The sequence below is a fragment of the Thunnus albacares genome, chromosome 12, assembly GCF_914725855.1.
Source record: "Thunnus albacares chromosome 12, fThuAlb1.1, whole genome shotgun sequence".
In the NCBI taxonomy this organism is placed as follows: Eukaryota; Metazoa; Chordata; class Actinopteri; order Scombriformes; family Scombridae; genus Thunnus; species Thunnus albacares.
In genome coordinates, this window is record NC_058117.1 from 8,212,659 (window position 1) to 8,237,571 (window position 24,913).

At 38.5% G+C, this 24,913-nt stretch overlaps 2 protein-coding genes across 2 annotated transcripts in view; both read left to right on the top strand.

The window, feature by feature from the left end:
• Positions 1 to 8,751, top strand: part of LOC122993361 (probable G-protein coupled receptor 158) — a 52,242-nt gene extending 43,491 nt beyond the window's left edge. Inside the window, exons 9-12 of the mRNA XM_044367478.1 lie at positions 1,733 to 1,879; positions 2,298 to 2,541; positions 3,896 to 4,452; positions 5,830 to 8,751. Of these exons, the coding sequence (XP_044223413.1) occupies positions 1,733 to 1,879; positions 2,298 to 2,541; positions 3,896 to 4,452; positions 5,830 to 6,801 (1,920 nt within the window). The 3' untranslated portion in view covers positions 6,802 to 8,751. The remainder of the gene's footprint in view (positions 1 to 1,732; positions 1,880 to 2,297; positions 2,542 to 3,895; positions 4,453 to 5,829) is intronic.
• A 1,788-nt stretch (positions 8,752 to 10,539) lies between these two features.
• On the top strand, positions 10,540 to 21,943 carry anxa13l (annexin A13, like). Its single transcript, XM_044369329.1, has 11 exons — positions 10,540 to 10,669; positions 11,917 to 11,992; positions 12,927 to 13,021; positions 13,113 to 13,283; positions 16,459 to 16,492; positions 16,838 to 16,917; positions 17,524 to 17,592; positions 19,772 to 19,873; positions 20,034 to 20,109; positions 20,212 to 20,324; positions 20,623 to 21,943. Exons 1-11 carry the CDS (start codon positions 10,655 to 10,657, stop codon positions 20,740 to 20,742), a joined length of 951 nt encoding a protein of 316 aa, XP_044225264.1. The 5' UTR covers positions 10,540 to 10,654; the 3' UTR covers positions 20,743 to 21,943.
• Positions 21,944 to 24,913: the final 2,970 nt, after the last annotated feature.

A 24,913-nucleotide genomic window follows, 5' to 3' on the forward strand; every position in this document is an offset into this window, starting at 1 on the left:
ACACAGGCACATTTGCCACCATTGCCTTAAACTCATTCAAACTGCGTTAGCGGTTATTGTAATTTAGCTAAGCACTCCCGCGAGTGTCTTTATGTGCAATCTCTCAAGTCTGAAAACATTTAATTCTCCCGCTGTGTGAGAAATGCAATACACCATCAGCGCGCTCCATTCTTTCATTCGTTCTTAATTAGGCACCTCAGAAGTGCGAGTCAGTTGATTACACTGGGATAATTAAGCACAGTGGGAGGATGTTAATCTCACACAGCGTCTGTTCCTGAATCTGGGCTAAATATTTGGTCTCCTTTTGTTCCCATATTTGTTAGTCAAGCCAAACTAAATAATTTGGCCATGAAAATCAAGTCAAAATCAAATCACTCTTTGCTGATCATTCGCTTTAATTTATCATGTTATTGTAATAATACAACCTCATCTCACCTTTTTATTTCTGCACTCAGGAATCCAAGTGAGGAGATTAGTCCCTATAAATTCAGAATTATACAATTCTGAATTTATAATACGCAATTTACACAGTTCAGTTTCTTCAGTTGAATGATAAAACAACAATTAAGGAACATTTAAGTAAGTCGCTTGTATTTATATGTGAATATTCAACTTTTAACTGTGAGTAACTCCTTCACACTGACTCCAAACCACAAATGTTTTGAAATGGACAAAACATTTCTATCCCAGTCGGATCTTGGTCAAGTCAAAATGTTCAAAAAACCCCATATTGTATGTACATCTGTGATTAAGTAAGATACATAAAAGGAAATGTTAAAATATTGTACATGATAAAAGCATAAAGAATGCATTTCCCCAGAAAAAATCATATTTTTCTATTAACATTTACCAATATACATTTACTGAATGTTATCGTCAAGACTGTGGACAACTATCAACAAGAAACTATACCCAGAATATATCTAAATTTACAAATTCTAAATGTTTTATTTCACATTCTTAGTTTAGACGTCTTGCTGCCATATTTGATATGTAAAGATATAAAAACTTTGCGTTTGAAGATGAAGAGTATTAATGTCCGTTCATCATTTTGAGGTTCTAATGTGTTCCATGCCAGTATATCTCAGGGAAGTGTTTTGATCCTCTGAAATGTTCTGCCACCAGGCTACACAGGCCTGTGTTGGACTATTCTGGTTTTTAAAGCTATCTGTATTTTTAAATTGCATGAACACTTGATCATATACAGTAGAATATGTTGGGTTGTTGTAGGTTTGACCTTGTTCACTCCAACAGTCAGTCTGAATTTAGAAAATTTTACTTGAAATTAGGGTTAATCCTGCAATAATCAGCTCAGTTTGAAGCCAGTTGAAACTGTTAAATCATTGAGTGAAACATTAGATACTATATTAAGAAAAATAATTAATGAAAACAATGTAAATCTCCTACAATGTGCATTTTCCTTATTCTGTGGTTCATATTATCAGGATGGGATCATTTGTTCAAGTTAAACAAATTCAATTTCAGGCAGGAAAGCAACTTTTTCACTTCATAAGATCTATATCAGTAACTATTTTGCTGCAGGAAATTGCTGTTCACCACCCTCCCACCTCAAATGATACCCTTGGCTAACATTAATTTTGTCATACAGTAAATCTATAAGCCAGAGATAATGTTACTTAGGGAAACTACATTACCAATTTGACATCTTTTTCTCACCCTTCCCACAGGGTCAATGATGGTATTCTTTAATGTTGCTCTCCATCTGTTTTAGTTCCTGTCTAAAGGGACTCAGGCCAGGGATGATATCGCCACAGAGGCCTATGAGGAGGAGCTGGACATGGGAAGATCTGGCTCTTACCTCAACAACAGCATCACTTCAGCCTGGAGCGAGCACAGCCTGGACCCTGAGGATATACGGGTGAAGTAGCATTTAGAATAGCAAGATCTTTAGCCTTAAGCCTTCCCATGGTTAATCCAAATATGTATGCTTTACTACCGCTTTTTCGTTAAGATAGTACTTATAGAACATGTCACACTTGAGATAGATCCTTGAAAACCATGAGCAGTGATGGGGTCTATTATGAATGACAATGGCAGAGATATTTTTCTATTATTGGCAAAATGTTCATGTTTTTTCTAAATAGGAAAAAAAATTTGGTCATGGTAGATATTTTTATCACACAGTTTAGTAATCCTCATAACTTGCTCCAGCCACCAGATGTCATAACAATTCAAGAATACATTTTTGAGCTCAAAGAAGTGCAAAGAATGTCTGTTATTTAAACCTTAAAGTTCTTATTTACAGTCCAGTATTTACAACCTCCTTTCTATTTTAGGATGAGCTGAAAAAGCTGTACGCCCAGCTGGAAGTCTACAAACGCAAGAAGATGCTAGCCAACAACCCTCACCTCCAAAAGAAACGCAACTCCAAGAAAGGCCTGGGTCGCTCCCTGATGAAACGAATTACAGAGATCCCAGAGACCATGCACATTCACCGCCAGTGCAGTCGTGAAGATGGCAGTGAACATGGCAGCAATCGCAGCACCTTGAGGAGAAATCCATTTGAGCCGAGCCATCATGGTAAAATCCTAGTCAGGGTGATAGCACAGCATGGCAATTAAGAGAATTGCAGTATATGAAATGCAGTATATGACTGGGTTGTTAGATAAGTTACTGTACAGCCTGTAGGATTTCTATTTCTTAAAACGGCCTTTTAAGGTTGCCTTGCTTATCTACAAACACACAGTACATTTCTCATTCAAGATATAACCAACTTTTATGACTGGTTTGTTGGATGGAGAAAACATTATTAATCACTTCTTTAATATGAAAGACCCATTTAGAAATATTAAGAAATAGAAGCCAGCTCTGTAAAGTACATACTTGTGGTGAGCTTTTTCACAGCAGACATTTTAACTTGTCATACTGGAAAGCATGGGTGATACTAAAAAACATTAACGATGATCTGGTCTATTTAAATGTCCCAGTAAGCCATGACAGTTTGACAGTGAGCCAGCATGCACAATACCAGGACCTTGAAACTCAAGCAATTTAATTGGATTAAGCCAACTGGTGTAAATTTTATTATTTACCTCTACTGTGATATGTCAAAATGTCTTCTTGAAAACATATAAACATAACTACAAACAGGACCAGCAGAAAAACACACTGTGCTGCCTCCTAATATTTGATGTCAGCTCCACATAGAGAATGAAATGGAGACTGACTTTGTGTGCAATCATACAAACGTAGTTCAGTTACAAGATGGTCAACAGCAATGCTACAACAGCAACAGCAAAGTTCTGTGAGGCTTTACTTAGGCAAAGTGATGCTTTGAGCTTAACAGTAACATCACCATGCTAACATGCTCACAATACAATACTAACATGCTGATGTTTAGATATGTTTACCATGGACACCATCTTAGCTCAGCTTAATGTGTCAGCACACTAGCATTTGCTAATTAGTGCTGAGCACAAAATACAGCTAATGTTGGGAATGTCAATAGTTTTGAAGGTATTTGGTCATAAATTTTACCTGATAGTGGCATTAGAGGAAAAGTCAGCAGATCCCTTAAGTCATCGGGTTACATCGTCTGGGAACCCTGAATGTCTGTACAAAATTTTGTGTCAATCCATCTGATAGATATTTCACTGGATATGAAAAATCTTGGCCTGCTGGTGGTTCTAAATAAAAAGTCAGGGTTTTACTAATGTCATAGGATTCATTCTCTGGGCACCATGGATATCTGTACAAAATTTATGGCAATCCATCCTATAGTTGTTGAGTTATTTCAGTCTGGACCAAATGGGTGGGCCGACCAACGGAATAGCAAGTGTGGCCAAAACTTCATGAACTTGTGAATTATGTATCATTTTAAATGACTTAACATATCCCACTTTCATGCAAGTCTAATATTTTAATCTCCCCTCAGGCAAACCCCGGGATGACTCTCTGAAGAACAAAGTCATAGGCTTGAAGAAGTCCCTAAGCTATGACCACGTTTGTGACCAGGATGAGGAAACTGGAAGCCAAACTGGCTCGACAGCAGGAGATAAAATGACTCCTGTTGGAGGAGGTGGAGAAGGATCGCTTCTGGGTTCCCTCATTAGCCGAAAACATTCCAAGAAGCCACTGGAACCACCTCCGACCCCGCCGAGACTGGAACCAGCCGAGTCCACCGAGTCTGTTCCACTCTTCTGGAAATCAGCCAGTGCTCACAACTTAACACATGAAAAGAAACCCGTCCACCTGCGGACCTCCATCATGCAGAAGTCTCTCAGCGTGATTGCTAGTGCCAAGGAGAAGATGCCAGGGCTTACCAACAAGACGCATAGCGTGGAGGATGCCAGTAAGAAAGGTCTGAAGGGACAGGAGGGGAGGATGTTGTCAGGTGTGGATGAGACGCCTGAGCATTATCCCAAGATGATCATCAGCCAGTCAGTGGAGTACTCCAAGACACCCATGAAGATGGGCATCATGAAACAACAGGTACCTTTTTACAAATTTACATTCCAAATCCTAATTGATTGAAGCATTCCTGTACTGAATGATAGTAGTGGGGTTAGGGGAATTAGGGGAGTTAGGGGTTGACATTAAATTAATCAACAACGAATTTCACAGTTGATTAATTGTTTACAGAGAAAAAAATTCCAAACATTCTGTGTTTCTAACTTTTTGAATGTGAGGATTTGCTCACATTTGCTCCTATTGAGCAATAATGTATTGTTTACCTTGGAAATAGTAGTTTGACAAAAAACAAAAATATCCTAACTTTCAACTTAGTAGCTTTTTGAGTGGTCTCAACTGGAGCTCAACAGAACATCTTGTTAATGAGAAGGAGGATAGAGAAATTGAGGTGCAGCATATCCACAAGTTAATCGGGACCAACGGTTAAAAGGAATGGCTGATAAGAATCCCACTCTTATTTAAGACCAGGACCAGGACTTTGTTTAATCATTGGGGACCACCACAGGCATACCAGTGGGACTCCCTTACAGTATGTGCCTGGGCTATCAGAACGTCCAGCCAGACTCTTAAACCTGTATGCTAAAAGAAGCTAAAAATATTCAATAGAACTGGGAAGAATTGCAGAGTTGGATGATAATTCTCTGTGGGCTCGTAACTGTGAGCGACCCCCTTCACACACATGTAGTCATTTGGTCCATTTTTGATATGAAAATATTGATCATAGCAGCTTTGAGTTACAGAGAACCAACACTGTCCACAAAACACTGAACACCCAAAAATCTCTGCTGGTAGACACTAAAAACAGGAACCTCCTGGAGAGGAAGACTGAAGGGGTTGCACATGGTGTATGACATCACATTACCCACCATATACAGCCATCCATTATAACGTGACCAAAGTTCCATACTTAGGTATTGTGATGACATCTGAGCCATTTCAATCACAACTAATCAAACTCCATCTGGTGATGGAGACTGTGAAGTGTAGTTGAAAGCTCCTGGAAAAGCTAGTGATTGGACCTTGACTTATTTTTTTTGTTCCTGAATATCTTCTGGTTTTAGACTGTTGGTCAGGCAAAACAAGCAATTTAAAGACATCAGCTTGAGCTCTTGGAAACCTTTTTGGACATTTGTCATTCTTTGACAGTTTATAGACTAAAAGATTAATCGATTAATCAGTTGATCCCTAAAATGTTTGGTAATGAAAATTATTGTTAGTTGCAGCCCTATTTATCTCTAATATTATTTGAATGCTACATTCAATGACTTAATGGGAAGATTTCTTTTTGGATAGCTGACTGGCTGTGTGGTACAGTCGAAAGCTCCTTAACAAGTGAGTAAGTGGACATTGAGTTGGTATTGTTTTATCAACAGTTATTTTATTGCTTGATTGTGACAGGTGAGTGGCAGCCAGCCATCCATTTGCTCTGAGACTGGGAGGAACCTCTACGACGTGTCTGAGGTTTGTCCCTGGGAGCTAGAAGAACCTCAGACCCCCTCTGAGGCAAAGACCCAGAAGCACGTTTCAATCGCTCCTGGAGAAACCACTGCAGGCCGGAGAGGCAGCGGCTCTGGAATGACCAAAGGTAGTCGGTCCCAGCAGAGGCAGAAAACAGGGCAGTCGCCTTCCAACAGACGCCGCACCAAAGACAAAGGAGGAGAAAGGGAGGAGGGCAAGGAAACACGTAAATCTCGCCCACCCAGGTCACCTCTGCCTCTCAAGCCGGATGTGTGCCCCTGGGAGTTCGATGAGCAGCCTATGCTGGGAAGAGATTCAGATTCCATCTCCCCAGACAGGATCAGGCGTAAAAAGAGTGTCACACCCACTGATGGAAAACCCAAGGCTCTCCACTCAGACCACTCCAAGTCCACAGGGAGCCTGTTGCAGCCACCCTCCCTGATGGTAGAGATCTGCCCGTGGGATTACACCAGCCCACCCTCGCCTAAGCAGGAGAAGACCTGCAACAGTCCAACCACGCACAAGAAGAAAAGGAAAGGCTCCTGCTCGTCCAACCACAAGGTGGAGAAGGAGAAAGGGAGGGAGAAAAGCAGAGAAAGGCGGAGCTCCTCCAGCAAGCCGCCATCGGAGAGGAGGCGTGTTAGTCAGTCGTCAGAGTGCGGCGGGCCGGTTTCTGAGCGGCGGAGGAGCTCCACCAGAGACCCAGAGGTGATGGAGAACAAGAGGGCGGAGGTTTTCTCCCGGGAGGCTGAGCCCTCACACACCAGCTTTGGTCAGACTAAACCCTCACCAGACAGGAAGAAAGAGAGCTCTTTGAGTACTAGTCACAAACCTGCAGTCATCAGCGGTGCACAAATGGCTGATGTTTGTCCCTGGGACTTTCAGGAGCCAGACTCCGGGGAGAAGGCATGATGACTGGTGTGACGATTGTATTTTTTTGTATCCACAGAGGACAAAGCAATGAAATGTCTCTATGGGGAGAACCAAAAGATAAAGATGTGACATTGATAAGAAAGTTTACTCTGGGTCACCTTGGTGTAAGAGATTTTGCGAGGAAGAACATTTATTCTGCTGTCCGTTGATGCGATCCAAACATGAGTATTTGCTAAATAACAAAAGTTCTCGTTGTTACATTGCAGTGAATGCAACCTTGAAGTCACTTTAAAGAAATTTTTAGTCTGCACTTTTGCTTGCACATTTGTCAGAGGTACATTGTCTGTTTTTATCACATCGAGTACATCAAGGTAATTTGAAAATTAATCATACCTGTATTAAACCAGCAGATCAGACAATCGTTTGACCACAAACACACTGAATGCTTCACATAATCAGCTTATTGAATATTCACGTATGTTTTCCCTGTCGAGGTGATGAAACTGATAATCTATGTTACATGGTTAACCAGTGGAGTCCGACCGTATCAGATACTGATGATGCACAAAGAGGCAGCAGGGCAAAAAGACCTTAGGAAAAGAATGGGATATGAGCTCCGTGAAGCAGGACCAAAGCCCCAGACACAGCTGTGAATGCCTTACCTTTAGGCCAAATGCATAATTCATGGCATGAAGATGATGTGTTTGATTAGAGAAACACGGGAATAACAAAGGATTGTAGTCTAGCTTCACCTTTAAATGAAGAAAACTGTATGTTTCAGTTTAAGTCCTCCATATACAGTGCAGTGTGTATACATTTTGCAAAAGCCATTGCATGTTGCAAACTACCAAGCATCCAATAACTAAATGTTTATTGGTTAACTTGTACTCAAATATGACAGTGGAACTATTGATGTTGTTGCCTATGATATTTGTCTTCTGATGTACCACATTGATGCTTTTGAAATGATGTGCATTTATATCAATAATGTACACGGATGTTTCAAATGGCTCACAGTTACAGTTGAGCAGATAAAATATCCATGAAGCTCTCCCTTCTGTTTACATTTATTTACTGTTTACTCCTATAAAGTGGCACATTTACTCTGTTTTTGCTATGGACATCCCTTCTTTAAAAAAAAAAAACACCACTCTTGCATCACAGGCTGTTGTATCTCCACGTCTAGAAGGGCGACTTAAGGACCAAACACAAGCCTGAGTTGGGTGGATGATGTGAATAATGCATTTTTTTCTCTCACTTAGTTGCCCATTTTACATCTGCTTGAATGCACCTTCTTTCAAATATTTGCACACATTCAATCGCTAAAACCACAACTATGCATGACCAAAGCTTTCTTTTGCCACTTTCTCTCTAATGGGAAATGAGTAATTTACCATTTCAACAACATCTCCAACATCAACAGTCAGCCATTCACATAGTAGTCAGCTCAGCGTCTTTATGGTTGTGTGTGCATGACTGTGAACATACAGAGGTCATGGTACACTAAAATTCACCTGAAGGCATTAAAAACAGTGAATAAAGCCTACTATGAAATACTTAAAGAGGACTTGACAAATGTACGCTGCACATTGGATTTGTTCAAATAAAGATGTCAGATGTTGTCATGTATTTACTAGGAAAGAGCGTCCAGTTTAAACTGTGTGCTAATCTGTTTTGCATTATTCAGGAAACAGCATCCATAAAGTGAGAGGCCTGATAAATATACATGTACCACTACTTCACTTTATTTATCGCTGGTCCAACTTTCACAAGCGTTTTTCTACCAGATGATTTAAAATGGAACGTTGTAACTTGCCCACTAAATGTACTTTATGCTTGTTATACTGTATAGTGTTACTCCAAAAGGTTACAAACTGTTGTAGCATCCACATGGGAGTATTTATATATTGTACATTCATATTGTGTTGCATGTACATACAGTAAATACCCTGTTCTCAATTCTGAATTAAATATTTCTATAAAACCCCACTGCCACTGATTTGGCTCTCAGTTTGCTTTAGGACTGTAGATTCTCTTGTTCTGTTCAGTAATGTCTGTTTGAGGTTCATATTTATGATCCATATATCTTGATCACCTGCACTTTCAATTCAACTGAATTAATTTTATATCTCTGTAAACTCTCTCATAGGAAGTCCTTTTTTGTAGACTGTGCAACACTGCCACCAAGTGGAGAATAAGTGTAACTGTGAATGGCCTCTTCATATCTAGACATAAACGTCTTAATCATCCACTAGAGTCTTAATAAACTAAGAAGAAGATAAAGTGATTCTTCACTTAAGACTGGGATGTATTTAGTGTATAATTTTATATAGATGAAGGCTGTATTTCAGGGATGCAATTTCACAAAAGCAGCCGTATTCAAGCTTACACTGTCTCTGCTGCAAAGGCACGACATTACAACACTTTAAATATATTCCATTACATTACTGCAAAAGTCCTGCTTTAATTATTTTACTCGAGTAGAAGTATGAAAGTAGCAGTAACACTCTTAAAGCGTCACTCCTTTACTCTAGTAAGGTGACAGAGTTTCACATTAGATTATTATTTCAGATGCATTAAAGTGCGAACAGCATCTTAATGTTTTAGCCATTTGAGGTGGATCTCATTTGAACTACTTTATATACAGCTATTTTAATCCATAATAATGCATCATAGTTAGTTGGTGTGTCATGTGCTCAGCCCACATGGACTCACAAGACACCGACATACAGCTGCAGTGGTGAAATGTTTGTCAAACGTAGAACAAAACTTCCTACATTACATTGCAAACAAAGAGCTTTGTCTTCTGTACCAGGCTGTACAAATAAAATCAGCCACACAAAGGTTCCCTTCCTGAAACACAGCTCAAGTTTCTTATAATTATTTATCCAGAGAAACTCATCAGAAATGAAGGACATTTTACTAAATAGTGTGGCCCTAAAATCATCATACAATGAGCAATAAAACATAAAATGGACTTCATCTTCAGTCTCACCTAAATCACACAGGAAACAGTCCTTTCTCTTCAGGGAGAACAGTAAACCTGCCTGTTTCTATGACTAATGTACACACAGAGATCTTTGACTTTTGGGTAAATTCTGCTTCTCATATTATCAGACAATATGTTTTTAATATAGTTACTTAATTCAGGTTTATCCCATCATCAACAAACCATCTTTCTTTGTAAATCAGGAACAGTTTGCACTGGGCATCATGAATATTACACTACAATCTGTTTTGGAAGATGAAAAGAGAATCAATCATACAGAATAAGGATTTCACCACACTAATCCAGGGCTATCCATGCAACACGTCCCAATTGAAAATCTCTCTAGTGAGCTGCTGTTCAGGCATAATCACAAGTCTGTTCCTAAGGTGAATCATTTTTATCATGCATCATTCATGGCATCATATTTCATAAGCCGGTTATTGAAAATTTTCTTAAAAAGTAAATTGTAAAAAGTACAATATGTGCCTCTGAAATGTGGTAGAGTAAAAGTACAGAGTAGAATAAAATGGAAGTATTCAAGAAAGTACCTCAAAATTGTAAGTAAAGTAGAGTACTTGTGTAAATGCACCACTGGGCACAAGTCATAACAAATCATTTCATTAATTTTTTTCATTTCTGTGGCACAACTAACAGCTAGTTGATAACTACAAGGCAGAATGAATTATTCTACTATTTTCCCCACTACCACCTCCTCCAACTCCACCCAGACTCAGCTCCATCCTGCTGAATAAATAAGCGGCGGTGACGTCACTCTGCAGCACCGGACAGGGCTGAGTCCTTGCAGGAACAGCCGATCCGCGGCTTGACACGCATCACAGGACAACTCAGCACAACATCCAAACACACATCTCCCCATAACTGGACAGACCGGTCTGGACTATCATGGGCAACATTCAGGTAAGAAAAAAAACGTGACTTACTGCATCTTCTGTGACGAAGTTATTAAACAAAAACTAACTTAATTAAAAGAGACTATTGGGTTTTGTTAGGCTTAGTAAACACTATGTGACTGTCTCTGTGGGGTGTCGATCAGGACATTTTCTCATATTTTTTGCAGGAACTCTGATATAAAGTTTACAGGAAGGTGAATCATCGGTAGGTGTGGTCTATAGGAAACAGAATAGAATAAGAATTTAAGCTGTGAATCTCCGCAATAACAAGGCCACCAACGAAATACCGGTTATAGCCCAATTATAATACAATATGATAATCATAATATTACTACTGATCATAATAACAAAGTGGGAAGGATATAAATAAAATATGAACAATATAATAGCACCACTGGTCACAGTCAGCAGGAATAAAACAGGAATGATGCACCCTCTTTGTACAGAGACTTTAAACTGCGCTGTAAGATATGCACTGATGCAATAGGAAAAATGTCCACACAAACACACACACACACACACACACACACACAGAGAGAGAGAGAGAGAGAGAGAGAGAGAGAGAGAGAGAGAGACACACACATACACAAACAGTTACAATTCCTCAGAGATAAGACAAGTCAACATTGTGTAGTTTATCAAGAACAGTCTCCAAGGGAATATTATAGATTTATCATCTTCCTGGAGGCAAAAGCAAGACTTTTTGTGAAAAATGCAATAAATGACTCCAAACAGTCAGTATGAAGCAGAACTTGCGCAGTTAACTTAAGCAAAGGGAGTGTGTGCCCTGCTGAGGGCCGAGGAGGCAGCAGCAACAGCAGCAATGTGGAATTTCTCAGAAACGCTGATCAATAAGGCCGCATTGTATTAAACGGAGGGTGGGCGAGGAGAGGAGGCTGCTGCTGCTGCTGCTGCTGCTCCTGCTGCTGCTGCTGCTGCTGTCCCATGACTCAGCAAACACATACTCAGACAGGCTGCACCCATTTCCTGCGGGAGAAAATTGCCTGGATGCAAATACTTTCCTCAACTTTAATCTGTTTCAATGGAGAACATGGCAATTGTAACTCTATACTAGTACTTTTCATGTACAGAATGTAGGCGCTTTATTTATGTATTGGAAAGTATGTGTTAACTCTTTTTAGTGTCTATAAGAGTGGTTAATATGATAGTTTTAGCACTTGTTGTTTGTTTTTTTTAATCAATTAATCAATTTTTTATACGTTTTGAATGATCCTGTCCCATTTTCATCTCCAGCCCACCATAGTCCCATATGAGGACTTTGATGTTACAGCTGATATCAAGGCCATACGAAAAGCATGTAAAGGTTTAGGTAAGGATGTGTGGGGTTTTCTCTCATTCTTCTGTCCATCGGTTGTGCATTAAATTGTTTTTCTTTATTCATTCTTCACTGTCATTCTTCCTTTGAAGTCTGTCTGATTTCTCTATTTGCAGTGAATGTAATGCAGTCATTCAATAAATCCTGTATGTCTTCCCATATCAGGAATTCTGAAATGTCATTGATATGAAAACACATTTATTTGTCCTAATACTTCAGTGAAACAAAATCATCATCAGAATTGTGCTCAAGAAGATGAAACGCTGCAGACTGATGACACATACCATGGAAAACATTTTACACCATGTGTATGATAGAAACACACAGCATTATTGACGCCGCCGCCTTATTCAAACTTTTAGCAATTATTTATTAATTTTAGTGAAAACAAAGCATTATAACATTTTCTTACAAATTACTGATTTTTAGTTCAACAGTAAGCATTCAAAGCATAATGGAAACACTTTTCAGTCCCTTTTTTTCTCACTGTCCTGCCAACAAGTTCCAGGATACATGTTGATACCCATATGCATGTACATTTAAAAGATGAAATAAAATGTCACAAGTAGCAAAAAGAACAAGTTTGCATAATTATGACAGAATTTCTACAAATAGAATTTCCTCAGTTGAGAATAATGGAGGTGGAAACAATACTTTATCATATATATTACTGTCTGTCTTACACTATGGTGTCACATAAGATTAGAAATGTGAATATAAAATTAAAAAAACATTTTTAATGCATAAAAATACCAATGAAAACACAGATTTTACCAGAAATATGTTTGATTGGCAGTCATTTTCATAAGAGTGGCTTTCCAGTTTGAGTAATAGTGTATTATTATTATGATGATCACTAAGCACTTTTATTTCATTTGAGTGATTGTGAGGTCAGCCCTTTATGTGTACACTACTGTATATTCTCCAGGAACAGATGAAGAGGCTATCATTCAGATCCTGGCCAATCGTTCTTCAGCTCAACGTGTGGAGATCAAACAGGCTTATTTTGAAAAGTATGATGATGTAAGTACTTGCCTGCTTCTCTCTCTCTCTTTCTCTCTCACACACACACACACTGAAGAACCATGCATCATGTCACCTCTTGTTTGTTCAGGAGTTGGAGGAGGTCCTGAAGAAGGAGTTGTCAGGCAGTTTTGAGAAAGCCGTCATAGCCATGTTGGACCCTCCTCGTGTTTACTTTGCCAAGGAGCTGAGGAAGGCCATGAAGGGGGCAGGCACAGACGAAGCCGTGCTGGTCGAGATCCTGTGCACAGCTACCAATGAGGTTTGTAAATAGATGATAAATTTTTGTTGTGCAGTACGATCGCAAGTCAGATACTGGGGGGGACCAAGTGAGTGGGATGGGGGGGTGTGGGGGGTGCACTAGGTTATTTGTAGTCATCATATTTTTGGTAGAAAATCAACCTAATTAACAATTGTTGAAATGGAGCCAACAATCTCTGAGACCTGGACAAATAAACTTAAAACTTTCTGAATGGGAGATACTTCTATAAGTACGGGGAGGGAAGGGGTGAACTGGCCCTTTAAATGGACTTGTAAGAAAGAGGCCCAGGTTTATCTGAGCAGCTGGAAAATTCACCTCCACAGCTCCAGTCCCACAACACAATAAAAGCACTGAATGAGGCTTATCTTGGACTTTTAGCTTAAAATAAAAATGTCCTGACAGCTCTGACGGAGCTCAGGATTCATCCGTAAGTGCTGCTTTATTACAAACAATTCCACTGTATAAACCTGGAGTCAGTGTGTAACAGCTGACTTGTTGGGTATGTGACAGAACACAGAACATTAATTACCATCAGATCCTGACTGATCTGTTGTTAATGAAGTTACCGCTGCTGTACGACGTGCGTAATTGCACACATCACTCTCTCAATTTAAAAATGCACTTATCGTTTCGGCTGCCTTGTAATTCTGTGGGTGTTTAATAAAGGAAATAATCTGGCAGCGGAGCAACAAACATAACATCAGTAGTGATGTTTCTGCAACATCCCAGATTACATTCAGTGACACCTGAGCAACATTATTGTAAGATTCAGACATTAATCTAACACATTACAGACTCGCCTGAGTCACATTTATAGCTGTATTTTGACAGACATTTAAGATAGGTTATGGAATATATTTGAACTAGAGAAGAAAAAGAAGCAAAACACATAAAGGTTGATTTGTGATGTTGGAGAGCTCTGTGTGTGCACTCCTTTGTTGACTAAAGACACGCAAACTGTCTTTTACTCTCCATGCAGTTTTATTATTGACCCTCTGTGCTGAAATGTGGAGAAAAGCCTGAACACTGGAAACTGCTCTGCTCATTGTAAATAGTAACTTTATTGCCTGTAATATAACCACAGCCTGTATGCGTCTGGTTATGTGCAGTACCATATTTCTCCCCCTCCATCTAACGCTCCACGTTAAGTTCCACTCTGTTAAATAAAATATCAGAGGACCAGAAAAGTGGTATTTTAACTGGCTCGGCTCAAAACATTTGGGTCTGAAGCAGCGGTGGCCCTCAGGACATACAGGATGGACTCCAAGCTTTGGCACCGCGCTCACAGCTGCTTTCCACTGCTGTTGTTGACATGAACACAAACAAGATGCAGGAGGTTTTCTTCTGTGAATGATAAACATCCAGTGTGTTTTGGAGTCAGTTTAATACTGAATATTGAGGGAACAAATCAGTTTTCTGTCATCTGTTGGGAGAATCTGATGTTTTGTCAATTACAAATATTGGGGGTGACAAATTCCCATGTTTCAAATTTTGAGGGGGGACGTGATCCCTCGTCTCCCACAGTGGTTACGTGCCTGTATGTTTCTATTTATTTTCACTCTTTCATAAACTTCAGGTTAGATCAGTTATATGCTATATTTACTGCAGAGTCTCTCCCCGCTGCCTGTTGATCTCTAAATTAAAGATCAAACTGTCTGTGATATGGTGTCTATTTTGAATACTGCTTTTGAATAGGGTATAATTTACTGTATAATAGGTTTATAAGTTCCAACTCTAGTATTGATTAAAAGGATATGAAGCATCAATACGTGTTTTACCAACTTTTAAAGCCACTAATTACAATTTATAAACCTTTTATGAAGTGTGTCCTCACAGAAATGACTTTCAGTTTCAAAAGTAAGACGTTGCATGCAGCACAAAAGAAGCAGAAGCAGATATTTACATTTGTATGGTGACTCTGTTTCCTTTTAGAAAGTCTGACATATCACCTGTATTAATTTCGTTGATGTAATTCTGTTCCTCTGTTGTCAAAATAGTAAAGCCGCATTATTTTATTTTATTTGGCCACTTGGGGGCAACGCAACAACAAGCCACCATGCTGTCACCTATTGGTTTCTGAACAGTGGTTTTGACGCTCAGAGCGGCCACAACCTTGATTATGCATAACTTTACGGCTTAATAAAATTTAAACGAGTGAATTATAAAAAAAATTCACCCCCTGTACAGTTGTCATGAAAGGGGAAATAAGCTATAGAGACCAAAAACGTTTTTTATACCAGGGTGTAAATATGTTTATTTCTGCCGTAATGTTGGACATTTTAACATGGGAGTGTATGAAGATTGACTCACTTTTAGAGCCAGCCTCAAGTGGCTATTTGAGGAACTACAGTTTTTGACACTTCTGTATTGGCTTCTGTATTTTTCAGCCCCAGAGGTTGCCACTTGATTATCACATTAGCAAACTAACAAACAGTTGGATGGACGATGTGTCTCCACTTCCTACTGCTATGCAAAAGAGAAGCCAAAATATCTCAATTGAGGGAGCTGCCATCTTGCTTGTTTGACATCATTTGGAGCCAGAGTCTGTGCAGTAGAGTCGGGATGATGGGGATCACAGCTGGCAATCATGACGTCATACCCCCTTTTTATTTGATCAAATAACTAATTAAAAACAAACAAACAAACAAACAAAACAATGAGCACTTGAATAAGTATCAGCATGATTAGAACTAAAATGACTAGAACTAGAAGCAAACACTGAGTAACATTAGCATTCATTGGGAGTCATGTTTCTGACCACCTGATGTTGATAAATCAAAAATTCACTCTAGTTCCTGGTGAAAGGGAGCCGGAAGAGATCATTTAGCTCTTTAGCTTCTAAACGCCAATATGTTCACCAGCTAGCTGCTAACGTTGTCTGTTTGGTGCTGGGCAGGTGTAGCACAGTGGGTTTATATAAGCTTTTTTCACTGAAAGCAGCTGTCTACTGCTGCTAATAACAACATTGATGAGTGCGGTAAGGGTGAACTAAAACATGTAAAGCTGGGATTGTAAAACCAAAACATAGAGCTGAAAGGCACTAAACTCTCACTCGAGTAAAGTGATAATTCTCTGTGGGGAGTGACACCATTCATATTACACTTGGCCATTTAATCAGTTGCTAATATAAAATATTAATGTCATCTCATAAATCTCATCTTCTGTCTCCCTACAGGACATCTTGAGCTACAAGGAGGCCTATGTCCAGGGTAGGTTTTCCTCTCTGCTGAGTCGTATTTAGGCAGCTATAATTTGATGTTCCTCTCATACTGGAAAGTGTGGTCAGTTAACCAGCTCATGGAACAGTTGAACATTTTTATATTTGTCCTAAAGTCTTGGGTGTGTCACTTTTGGGAATGAATCATGGTTAAGTGAGCTGTGTTTTCCTCACTTGCTGGCCACAAATACATTTTGGTGTCAAATTTCCCTTTTTACTAAACCATACTGTTGCACTGTACTGAGAGGAACTGAACACAGATATTTTACATCTGTTAATGATGTAAAAGATTTAGGAAGACTTTGAAATTAAAGTAGTGACTACTTGTGGCTTACAGTGCATGAGCGTGACCTGGAGGCAGACATTGAGGGTGACACCAGCGGAGACGTGAGGAACCTGCTGATCTCACTGCTGCAGGTGAACACTGAATATTTGAAGTTTATTAACCATGAAACACACTTATAGTATTATGTACGGGTGGTTACAAGGTGACTTGCAGTACTCAAAGCAGAAACTTAGAGTTACCACAGTTTTCAAACACAATTTGATATTTCAAGTGTAGGTCTTGACACTGGATGTAAGCCTTTAAGACAATAAGAATAGCACTTTTATTCCTTTGATACTGCTCACAGAATTGTTCTGCATGCTTTAATTCGCCCACTGAGACATTCGTCACACATCACATCATTGTTTGGCATGCTTTGGCCTCTATGCGATCTCCATCCCTTTCAGCACTCCCACCCTTGCCTGTTTCCCCTTGTTTTTCCTTCCCCTAGAAAGAAAGACAAACACAGTGTGACTCATGGGCTAATGGCCCCAAATATGTCCTATAAATGTGTAGCAGGTGATTGTTATCCTATTAAAAGCCTGAGATTAGTTTTGCAATCCATATCTTTGACCTTTCTTCCACTCGCTAAATCTTTTCTTCATGGATCACCTCCCTTATCCATCCTCTTAACTTTTCTCACTCCCCATATCTCCCCCTCTATCCCCTTCTTCTCTTATATCCCCCTTTATCTACAGGCGAGCAGAGATGAGGGCTTTGAGGTGGACGAAGCTTTAGCTGAACAGGATGCTTCATCTTTGTTTGAGGTAAGTTCTTAGAAGAGGTCTGTGCTGCAATAATTCCTTCCAATTAAAGCTGTTATTCATAGTCTGCCCTTAAATCACACTGATGTTTGCAAGGTAATATGATCTGGGGTTTAAGTGTTTAAGTGTGTGAGCCCAGGATGACTGGCAAGTCTTGTGTCCCATCTCAAGTACAGATTTGATTAAATCAAATCAGTTGTTTTTGTGTTAATGCTGTACTGTGACTTGTGTTACAGACAGGATTCTGTGGGATCTGTGTGGAAATTCACAGTTAAGGTGTGATGCTTCACACTTGAATTTTCACGGTGACACAAATATTAATGTGAGCAGAGATAGTTTTGTGGCAAAGTCTGCCTCTCTGGTAGCAAGTTTTCAACAGCTCAACAAAAAACAATTTATTGAAAATACTTTTACCATATCATAATGAGACTTTATAGTCATTCTCCTTTAAAAGGATATTTACAGTTTGTTACAACATGAAACTTATTTTAATAGTTTTGTCCATAATTTCTATAGGTTATGTTAACATTGTATTCACTGCATTGTCAGATCTCAGCAATTAAAGGTGCTATAGGCAATATTTTTACATTAACAATGGCTCAAATAACTTGGTGTAATGTGATAAGGATCGCTCATAATGATGAACCCAAAGAGAATTATCACCTGATCCTGCAGTTCCCCTCAGCTTTATGGAGCTTTTTAGCATCTTTAAGTTATTGCTTTGGTTGTACAGCCCTCTAATTAACTGTTTTGTTTCACTCTTGCTGCTCTCTTAGAATTGTTTCCATTCTTAGCAGGGAGATGTTTTTGTAAAAAAAAAATTCCTTAAAATCGCCAGATAGACAAAGTTAGCAACTAGCTGGTTAACATTGTAGATAATATATCAATATTGTGTTTACAGCTTGCTTCTGCTGCCCCCAAGTGGCCAAAAAATCAGCTACAGTTTTTCTTGAATGCTCATACACTATAACTGGACCTATTAACTTAACATCCAAAACAATGACGCCATCTACCAAAAGACAGACACATTTCTAAAAACTATAAATACTATTCCCCTGTTTTTGCTCATGTGCTCGTTTAGAAAGCTCTGGCATTCAGTATCACTATCTCAAGTCATCACAGCTGAAACCCAATTACAGTTTTTCTTTATCGCTTACACACTATAACTGGACCTATTAACTAAACACCCCGAAGCATGACGCCATCTACCAGAAGACAGACCCATTTCCAAAAACTATAAACATTATTCCCCTGTTTTCACTCATGTGCTCATTTAGAAAGCGCTGGCATTCAGTATCACTAAGTCAAGTCATCACAGCTGGAACCTAATTGACACACAAATGCCCAGGTGGAAACACTAAGAGTAAAAATTATTCACGCACCAATCATAACCTCAGGATAAATAAAAAGGTCATGGGTCAGTTCACTTGTTTTGGAACAATGGATCCACAAGGACTGACGCAGAATAAATGTGATTTATTTCTTAATGTACAAACTGCTTTTTTCATTGCTTTATACAGATAAATACATGAAGTTATTTTATTAGCATTATATATTATATATTTATTTGTATTGTATGTTCTTTATCAGTTGCATATTTTTTACAGTACATTTACTTTTTTACTGAAGTTTATATTACTACAGTACATTAAGGAATTAAAGATTTTGAAAATGTATATGTTTTGTGTCTTTATATTGTGTTCATCATATAAAGAGGTTGTTCTGGGGGAAAACCATAAGCACCATTATTCATTGCAGTAACAGGTTTTTATGGTAGTGTTTTGAATTGATCTCATCAGTGTGCATTTGTATTTAATGGCTTTTGTGTGATGTCTGAAGGCAAAGTTTGGTTTAGATGTAAGATTACATGGTTTTTAGTGGATAATTTTTGAAGATGAGTGTGCATTTATGCATTTGTGTTTAGAGTTTTGGGAAATGGAACATAATTTCCAGAAATGTGTCTTAGCAATCGAGAACAACTATAATACAGGTTTAACTTGGTGATTACAATGTATAATAGGAATTATGGCCAAAAGTCTCAAAACAAGATTCAGATTGTAATAAAATCGAATTAAATTTTAATGTATAACTGCACTTGCTCCTCTGATCAGTCTCCTGAGACCGTTACTGTGGCAATACTTACAAATGTGTTTCTTTTATTTCCTCTTTTTGTAACCATCAGGCAGGAGAAGGCAGGTTTGGCACAGATGAGTCGACCTTCACCTTCATTCTCACACACAGGAACTACATGCAGCTTCAGGCCACCTTTAAGTTCTACGAATCGGTAAGTACTGCACTCATTGCTGCAAAAAAACACTGTTTTTGTTTTTTTTTTCCTTCATTTGTAATATCAGTGTAATACCTGAGGATGAGGATAACATGTCATTGTTGTTACAGATGTCTTCACTGAGATTAAGTTCTTGTGTGAACTTATTGTCTTGCAGCTTTCAGGAACAGACATTTTGGACGCCATTGACTCTGAGGCCACAGGAACTCTCAAGGACTGCTACATCACTCTGGGTACGTTTGGAAAGGATTCTTCACAAAACAATAAAATATCAAATCGATTTTCATTTACACGTTTCATAATACCTGATGCCTTTGTGTGTGTATGATTTATAGTAAGGTGTGCTAAGAACCCACAGCTGTATTTTGCCCGACGCCTTAATGCTGCTATGAAGGGAGCGGGCACTGATGAGGAAACACTCATTCGCATCATCGTTGGTCGCTCTGAGGCAAGTGTGTGTGTGTGTGTGTGTGTGTGTGTGTGTGTGTATCATAATATTTGATTGCATGTCAAACGAAAATCAGAATTATTGTATTTTATATTGATGTTAGCTGCCTAAGATTAATCCTCTCTTCTTGTGTGCTTACTGTATAGTTTGCACAGGCATCCTGCACTTGTTTGAAAAGTAATCTGATGTATTGTTTTGAATCTCTAATCCAAAAATCTTTGAACTTCCAAAAGAAAACCAGAAATGAACACATTCACAGAATTTCACAGTGACCGCAGCTTTATGTGTTAACCGACAGATCGACCTGGACACAGTGAAGGACATGTACCTGGAGAAGTACGATGTTCCCCTGAAAGAAGCCTTGGATTCTGACTGTGGTGGAGACTTCAAACGCCTCCTCATTGAGATCCTGCACTAAAACTTCTCACTGTCTTCCTACTGGCCTTATTAAACTGTTTCATCCTGTCTCTCTTCTTTACATCCTTCCTTCTCTCTCCTTGTCTGTTTACTTCGTCCGTCCGTTTCACTCATTCACTGTGTGGACTTCCTATCTTATTCTTAATCACCTCTCTCTCTCACTTTAACAGATACCTCTTTGCAGCATTGACCAAAAACCAACTCATTGTTATATAGTGTTTGACACATGGTAAACTTACATTTATAGCCCTCACATACACAGTTTTGCCAGAATATTATATTCAGCGGACATTTCCTTACTATCACAGTCCAAATATACATTGAGGGTGCATTGAGTATTTATCTGTTTGAAAATATGGCAGCATTGTGGATATAGAACTTGTGCAGCTGAGCATCATGCTAATGTATTTATCCAAACAAATAGTATCAGTCCAGTTCTTTATTTACAATCAGCAGCTGTACTCTGTGTTTTTATTTCAAACATAAACATAACTTAAAATATATGCATTCTCTTATATGGTATTTGCCACTTTTAGCATCTTTTTCATCCATCATCCATGTCAATGTCACTTGTTTTTGCCTCAAAGATGCCTTTCATAATATAATAGCAATGCAACTTCCTTTCTGCTGCAACACTCAACACTTAAGTGCCGAATTATCACGTTTGATCTCTAATATCTGAATACACTAGAGGATTAATTACACATGGTGATATTTTTACCCTGATATCAAAAGCCTAACATGGTGTTTTTTGTAATCACATCCCAAAATGCTACATGGGATTTTTAACTGTTTGTAGTTTTATTTTTCATCACAACTAACAAGCTCCCTTGTTCTCACATTTACACAACAAAATTGACTTTTTCCTGTTGTCATGCATTTACTATATTTACTACAGTTACAGTCAGTGTAAAACTTCAGTCATTGTGCATTTAAGATCATTAGATGTTGATAATGATATTGAACAACATGTTTTTTGCTCTCTAACACCTGAAGTTCAAATACTGATTATGGCCACACTGTCTATGTTTGTATCGTAACTAATTTATTGAAGCCCAAGATTACAGTAACATAAACTGCTATGATATACTGTTGTGTTGTCATATTGTAAATTATACACTAAACTATATTTAAAAAAAGTAATTGTTAAAATGTAATATAGAAAATGTGGTATGAGATAATAAATTTTAACTCAACCCAAAGTCCATGTTGTGTTCTCTTTACACACTATAGAGGGCAGTATTGCATCACTAGGGGTATTGTATATGCTTTTCAGGGGGGGAAAAGACATTTTATGGAATTTAAGTGAAATCGATAAAAATATATATTGATATACTTTAGGAAATGTAAAGTATATAATATATAAATATACTTTAACCCCCCATTTTCACAACAGCATGGCATGTTGATAATTTACAGAGATGAAGCAGTTTATTTATTTTATTTTATTTTATTTTATATTCATTTATATTGATTTATCATTAACTATGGATTTGGGACATGGCTGCTTACAAAACAAGGATAACATTTTGTCTGCTTGCTGTTACTTATCCGCAGAAGTGTTACTGTCCTGTAAACTTGTAGTTTTGGGTAACTGAACAAAAAAGCGTGTATGTAATCCCACCATGACGTTATCCATTGGTTTGTTGACTCCCGCTTTGAAGCCTCGAGTTAGGCAGTTTGACCATAGCCATCTTGGTTTTTCGGAGCCAGAAGTGATCGTATTTGGACGAGAGGGTGAGGCTGACCCTAACACTACCTGCTCGCTGCTGGCTTGGTTAGCACGGTGCATTTACAGTCTGTGGTTAACTGTGATAATGCGAATGCTAATTTTAGCTAGTGAAAAAACAGGCTTAAAACAATATGTTCTTACTGGAAAAACTGAACAGTTGACTCCGTAGAGGGTTTTTTTAGAAAAACCAAATGCTGAACAAGACTTTAGGTGACCAAAATGTTACAATTAACTTTCATGAACTGAAAATACACTAAAATAGTGATTATACTCCTATTCTAATCTGGGGTTATGGTACGTAATGTATGTAATCAACCTTGTCATCTTGGTTGCGATTTGTCAGTCACAAGGTAGCCACACCCTAAAGCATACACTGCTTTATTGTCTATTTTACTCTAAATGGGACCTTAATTTACAAAATTAACATTATGCTGTATTGAAAAAGACTTGAAAATTGCGATTGAGTCTATAAACTTATTAGAAAATTGTTTACTGCAGAAATAAATTAACTGAGAAGTAGGGTCATTTTCTCATAGGCTTCTATACAATCAGACTTCTTTTTGCAACCAGTGGAGTCGCTGGCCATTAGAAAGAATGCAGATTCAAGGCATTTCTGCATCGGCTTAACTTTTCAGACCCGGAAACCCACAAGCAGTAGTTAACTGCTTTGTGTTTTTAATAAGCAAGCTATAGTTACTCTGCAAAAGTTTAGTGAGTCTGCGGTCCATGTACCGCTGCATACACACACACACACACACACACACACACACACACACGGGCATTCACGACTGCTCAACTGCTACATTTTAGTAGTCATCAACTACTCCCAAAAAGTAGTTGACTAGTCGATTAATCGAAGGAGATATATCATTTTTTTTCACCCAATAATAATGATCAATTCTCATCAAAAAGGTTTCAAATACAACTGGTTAACTAATATAGGCGGGACCAACTTGGGGGTAGGTGAAATAGCAGTGTCCTTGACTGGCTCTGAGAGGCTGTTTACAAATGAGCCTTAATCTGATTGGACTAAACCCCCATCAAGCTTTTCTGACCTAGAGATACTGTTTGACTGCAGTGACAACACGACTGCTTTCTTGCAGAAATAGTGAGAGTCTTTCCTTCTCTAAATATCTTAAAAAGCATAACGTAGAAAATGATCGTTCAAACAAATCTATGTTCAAGAACAACCAAAGTTATGTCCACCTTCGTCCTTGGGTTGTTAGAAGGCCATCTCAAAAGCTCTGAATAGCCTACTATGATGCACTATGATAACATGCTCAAACAGTTTGAAATACAAGATCAACTTTGGATATAACTTGTGAAACTACTGTAGCCATATGGCATCAATGCTAATAGCATGACAACACTTAGCACCTTCAAGTGGTTTACCAAAACTAAACTATCGTTAAAAAACAACAACATAACATCTAAGAAATAAGGTAACAGGTAACAGGACTGAATGTTGAGATTGACATTCTCAGTCATACTTACAATATGATCAAAAATACAAAAAAAAAGAGTGAGAGGACATACTTTTGGTCTTCCTATGGCCCTCCGGAGACTCAAATGATGCTACTTCCTATTGATCATGTGACTTGTGGGATGCCCCAAATTTGTAGAGAGGGGAATTTGTCAGGGTAACAGGACTGAGTGAAAACCTGAGGACACGACTAAAATGTACATTTTAACTAACATTAATCTTCCGATGAGAAAATGTATTCTATGTCTAAATTGGAAATAGAGTCACACATACTACATACTAATACAAAAACAAAGATGTCTGAGGGATTCTAATCAATATATTTCATGGTGAAGTGTAGTGTGAGAGAGTGGAGATGGGCTAAAATCCTATTTTTTCAGTGTTCTAGGTAGTTTAATTAAGGTTTTACATGATGTATCTTCAAACTGCAATTAGGACAAAGTGCAAGACACTTTGCTTTATAATATAATGTATTATACAGATACTTTTCATGTATATTTATGCATGTAATGTCCTGGGGACGGAAAAGGCACCAATTCACCAGAATAGTCCTTCAACACTGTTGATTGTAGTTGAGCATTGGGATATACAACCATGTCTCTTTCTGCCTCTGCTTTAGTGCCCCACACTGCACAGTGTTAAGTCACAGAAGACACAACTATGACTTTTCAACAACTGCTCACAGTGCAGCATCGCCCCCAGCTGCATATTTGCTGTAGATGCTTTGCGACTGCTTTATTACTGCACTGTGCTAAAACAGATGACAATTAGTCTGCAGCAACACACAGTGTCACCTATTGGTTTTAATAGCCAATTAGTCAACCAGTCAACTATTCTGTGAAACCCCTAACACACACACTTTTTGGCCCCTGCACTTCTGAAATGAATCCGGCATCCATGATCCAAAGCTGTACAATAGTTGGTTTTCACAACAACTACTCCAAAACATTTTGACTT